At 33.2% G+C, this 4,525-nt stretch overlaps 1 protein-coding gene across 1 annotated transcript; it reads left to right on the top strand.

The window, feature by feature from the left end:
- The first annotated feature begins 1,332 nt into the window (after positions 1–1,332).
- Positions 1,333–4,018, top strand: LOC127711432 (phospholipase A2 isozymes PA3A/PA3B/PA5-like). The gene is made up of 3 exons (XM_052217484.1): positions 1,333–1,539; positions 2,864–3,015; positions 3,819–4,018. Exons 1-3 carry the CDS (start codon positions 1,341–1,343, stop codon positions 4,014–4,016), a joined length of 549 nt encoding a protein of 182 aa, XP_052073444.1. The 5' UTR covers positions 1,333–1,340; the 3' UTR covers positions 4,017–4,018.
- The last annotated feature ends 507 nt before the right edge of the window (positions 4,019–4,525 follow it).

Below are 4,525 nucleotides of genomic sequence, written 5' to 3'. Positions count from 1 at the left end.
TATAGAAATAGGTGAGTAACACAAGGAATTTAGCATTTGCATTTACTCGATTATAGTACATGGGTTTAGAGTGGGAGGACATCTACAGCAGATTATGATTGTCACTGTAGAAGAAGGCAATGTTAGGGAACGACCATTTTACTTCAAGGGGGGTTATGGTTTTTTCCTAAAAAAATATTCTGATCCCCAATTTGATAAAAAAAAAAAAAATAGTGTGGTCAAACAGATGACAAAAAAAAATATTCTGAATCAAGATTTTCCCCATACCCTATAGTGTTAAATTTTGAAAAAAAAATAATTTGATTGATAGCGTCGAAAAAAAAAAAAATCTGACTCAGATAAAAAACCATAACCCCCCTTGAAGTTAAATGGTTGCTCCCTTGGTAGGATAGCAATAAAAAATTGATCACATTGTATTGCCCCTAAATACGTATTGAGGCCCTGGGTTTATGCAAATGAAAAACCAATTAACCAAACAGCACACAAACAACATAAAAGAGAGCTTGACACACTAGAGGAACATTATACAGTTTAGACAATCGACATGTAAGAAGCTACTTTGTCAATAGAGAGGGGAAATTTGGATTCTCAATGGTAAGTAGGGTAAGGGCGGAAATTTGTCCTGCAACAGGAGTTGTTGCAAGGGTATTCACCATGAGGACCGAGAGAATAAAACTCGCCAATCGCAAGACAAGACAAGACAAGACAAGACAATTTTATTCTTTAAAACCACTGTATATACATTGGTACAAAGAATGAAATAAAAAGACATAGTATACAAAATAAATTGTGCACATGACAAGATAAGAATGTTACAATTACTATACAAGATCATTTAGTTATTATAACAGAAAAACAGATAGACAAATGCTAACCAGGAAGACCTGCTAGTGAATTTATAACCTTTATAAATTTACATATATTTTTTAACTTATTTCTATGTGTTATGCGTATACCACAAGATATCAGATAGCTTCCATGGCAACCGATGAGTCTTATGTAGACGACACGCACGTCTTACGCTCCAAATAATAAGCCTGTTATCATTGATAAGTTTTTTTCGTATTTATGCAACCTGGATAGCCATACGGACAAACTCCCAGCGTAAGTCCTATTGGCGGACAAGGTAACTATGTGTCTGTACCCATAAGGTGTCATACTGTTTGAAGAAAGATTTCCAAGTCAACTATATAAAACAAGGAGCTAGCGTATGTTTTGTTCTAGCTACAATTTTTGTTAAGTTGTTAGCATTGTCTTTGTAAATATTGCTTTACTTATATGTTGAATATTAAGAAAGTGATCAAGTCTGACTCCTTAAAATTACAGGAGAAAAGGGTAAAATGGACATGTGGAAGAGGTGTATTTCAAAAGAAGTGACCAGCACACACTTTGTGAAGAGAAATGGAATAGACGGAACAGGAGTTGCGTTTGCCCCAGAGAAAACGGGAGACCCAGCTGGACATAAGCTTGACCTAGCTATCTTCCCGGGAACTAAGTGGTGTGGACTGGACAATGTAGCTTCTAGTTATGATGATCTGGGTAAGAAAGTAAACAACACATAAAAGTCAGCAAAGCAATGTTACAATTTTAAACACCTTTTATGAACTATTTCAGTCTCACAGTTCTTGTTAATAATACATGTAGTTCAAAACTTTTGGTGCTATAGTGCCAAATATAGTACAGTCTTTGTTTTATATCATATTAATAAAGTAATGACATCTTTTTCATTGTACTCAAATGTTGTGCCTCAATACATTATATATAATGCTCTGAAAAGTGATGTTTTTGGCAGTTTTGAACTGAAAAATATACTCAACATATATGTACGTTTCGGCGATAAAGTGTATCGACAGGTAGTAGGTATTCCTATGGGCACTAATTGCGCCCCTTTAATAGCAGATTTATTCCTGTATTGCTATGAATCTCAGTTTATGACCAAACTCAGTAAAGACACGTCATTGTTACATTTGGTTGACACATTCAACAATACCTACCGTTATCTTGATGATATTTTTTCGTTAAATAATCCAAAGGAACTTACTTTAAATAAATCTTACATAAACAGCAGTAGTTGTCCTTTTCTAGATTTAGACATTTCAATTTCTAAAGGGAAACTCCATACTAAAATTAACGACAAAAGAGACGATTTTTTATTCCTTATTGTTAATTTTCCTTTTTTGACGGCGATGTTCCTTTGGCTCCATCATACGGTGTTTATATATCCCAACTCTTTCATTATGCCCGTGTGCGTAGTGATGTCATAGATTTTAACGAACGTATTCAATACATCACTGGTAAATTATTCAGTCAGGGATTTCGTTACAATAAATTACTTAAAACTTTTACTAAATTCTTTCATAGATACAAAGATTTGATTAGTAAATTTGGCTGCATGTACCTGTAGAAAACTTATTAAAAACGGTATTTCACATCCTAAATTTTACGGTAATAGTGTACTAAAAGCGCGAACCTTTAAGCAAACTTATTAGTAAAGGTTATCTTATTAATGTTGAATAAGATCTTTGAATATTGTTTACATTGGCAAAAATATCAGTTTTGTCATCAACAAATTAAAACATAACTAAATTTGTATTCTTTTCGAATGGTGTTTTTGGATGTATAAATACACATCCACGTTCATTTTCAATATAGAGATTGCTTTATCTATATATAACATTAAACATATTTATTATAAGGTTAAATTCAAACTGTCCTATTGCCTGTCGATACTTTTATTTTGGTATTGACAATATAAATGAAATGTTTTAAGTCACCCTTGTTGGTTGTCTTACTTTGACTACGGTCAAAATATTTCATCTTGCTAGAATGTATGAATAATTTTCTTTTAATATTTTTTATTCAGGAAAATATAAGAATACAGATATGTGTTGTCGTGACCACGATCACTGCCCGTATTTCTTAGATCATTTTGCCGAGAAATATCACCTTCGGAATCCATACCCTTGGACTATCAGTCACTGTGATTGTGACACTGGATTGTTTAACTGTCTAAAGGTATGCCTTAAAGCACCTATGTTTCAGAAGTACATTTCAGTCTAGAGGGTTTTAGATTCAATACTAGAAAATGCATGTTATAATGCGATTTTAAAAGAAATTGGACCGAGGCATGTAAGGCTCATTTCAAATCGGTACTTTTGGTTTGAGGACTGCAAAAATCGTGGCTTACAGTATACAAATATAAATAATCAACCGATGATGAAACGATAAAATTTTATATGTTATACTGATTGATTGATTGTTGGTTGCTTAAAGCCCAGTGGCAAATATTTCATGCATGTTCATGACAATTATATGTTATAGGAAACGGTTTTATGATAAAGGTTCCGTATGTTAAGCTTTTCCAAAATATCATGGAGCCAATGAATGAGGTGAAATAGTACAAAAAGTACCATCCATTCTCACAAGCAATCACCATGAAGCTTTAATGATCCTGTATCGTCGTTGTACATATGTATGTTTAACATAGTCAAGTCGTCAGTTACTCTCTTACTTAGTTGACAACTGTACAAATATTTACGGAACAGATTTGACTGGACGCACAGTTACGGTAATTAGACAAATAAAAACAAATGGTTCATGCGTTTCTTGTTTCATGCTTCCCATGCTTTATATATCTGATATGCAAAACTTTTAATTTAAGAGTTAAATAGAAGAATACAAAACATTAGTTTTGCGCAAAAAAAATATGACAGCTTACGTTTTCTTCATAACTTGAATAACAGTTTCTGGTTATAGAATAGAAATAGTTTAATAATATAATTTTTGTAAAATACATGAATGTGTTTGTTTATCAACAGAAAATTAACTCTACAACATCAAACGAAGTTGGAGAAATGTTTTTTGGTCTCCTGAATGTGAAATGTATCAAGTTTGAACAGGGGCAATACTGCGCTAAAGAGCATTGGTCAAAATTGTGGTGTGAAGAGACGGCAAGTGGAGAAAAGGCGGTCTTACACTCGTTTCCGTATAAATGGGCAGACGATGTTATTGGATAAAATAAAAGATGTATAAAATTATATATTTCATGCATTTTAACAAAGAAAATAATCCAGTATACCGCGTCTTAAATATATGTATGATTTTGTCATACTTGACAAAACATAATTTGATCTAACAATAGAAAGCAACGGACAAAAAGCAAAAGTGTCGGACGAAAAGCAAAATTATCGGACAAAAATCAAAACGGACCGAAAGCAACGGACAAAAAGCAAAAGTCTCGAACAAAAAGCAAAATAATCGGACAAAAAACAAAAGCGGACAAAAAGCAAATCCCGGACCGAAAGCACCGTATCAGTCACTCCCTTGGGGACCCCAAACATTAAATCTCTATTGGAATCCAATTCATACGTTCCCATGCGTAGATTCCCACAATTTGTACGATATCTTTATCCCCACATATGTTGCGTATGAGGTATCAAACATATTTGTGTTTAATGAGAATCAACTGCAATTTCCGATAAATCCAATATATTATTTCCCAAAACAGAAAAAAAGGAGTTTTGGT

Source organism: Mytilus californianus, unplaced genomic scaffold, assembly GCF_021869535.1.
Source record: "Mytilus californianus isolate M0D057914Y unplaced genomic scaffold, xbMytCali1.0.p SCAF_8, whole genome shotgun sequence".
Lineage (NCBI taxonomy): Eukaryota > Metazoa > Mollusca > Bivalvia > Mytilida > Mytilidae > Mytilus > Mytilus californianus.
The sequence above is the reverse complement of the archived record's forward strand: the minus strand, read 5'-3'. Positions and strand labels throughout refer to the sequence as shown.

Excerpts from the sequence above, each read along its gene's own strand:
- LOC127711432 (XM_052217484.1), top strand. The coding sequence starts at position 1,341 with ATGGACATGTGGAAGAGGTGTATTTCAAAAGAAGTGACCAGCACACAC. Across the intron at positions 1,540-2,863 it reads TTCTAGTTATGATGATCTGG|GAAAATATAAGAATACAGAT; the intron begins GTAAGAAAGTAA and ends TTTTTTATTCAG. Across the intron at positions 3,016-3,818 it reads GATTGTTTAACTGTCTAAAG|AAAATTAACTCTACAACATC; the intron begins GTATGCCTTAAA and ends GTTTATCAACAG.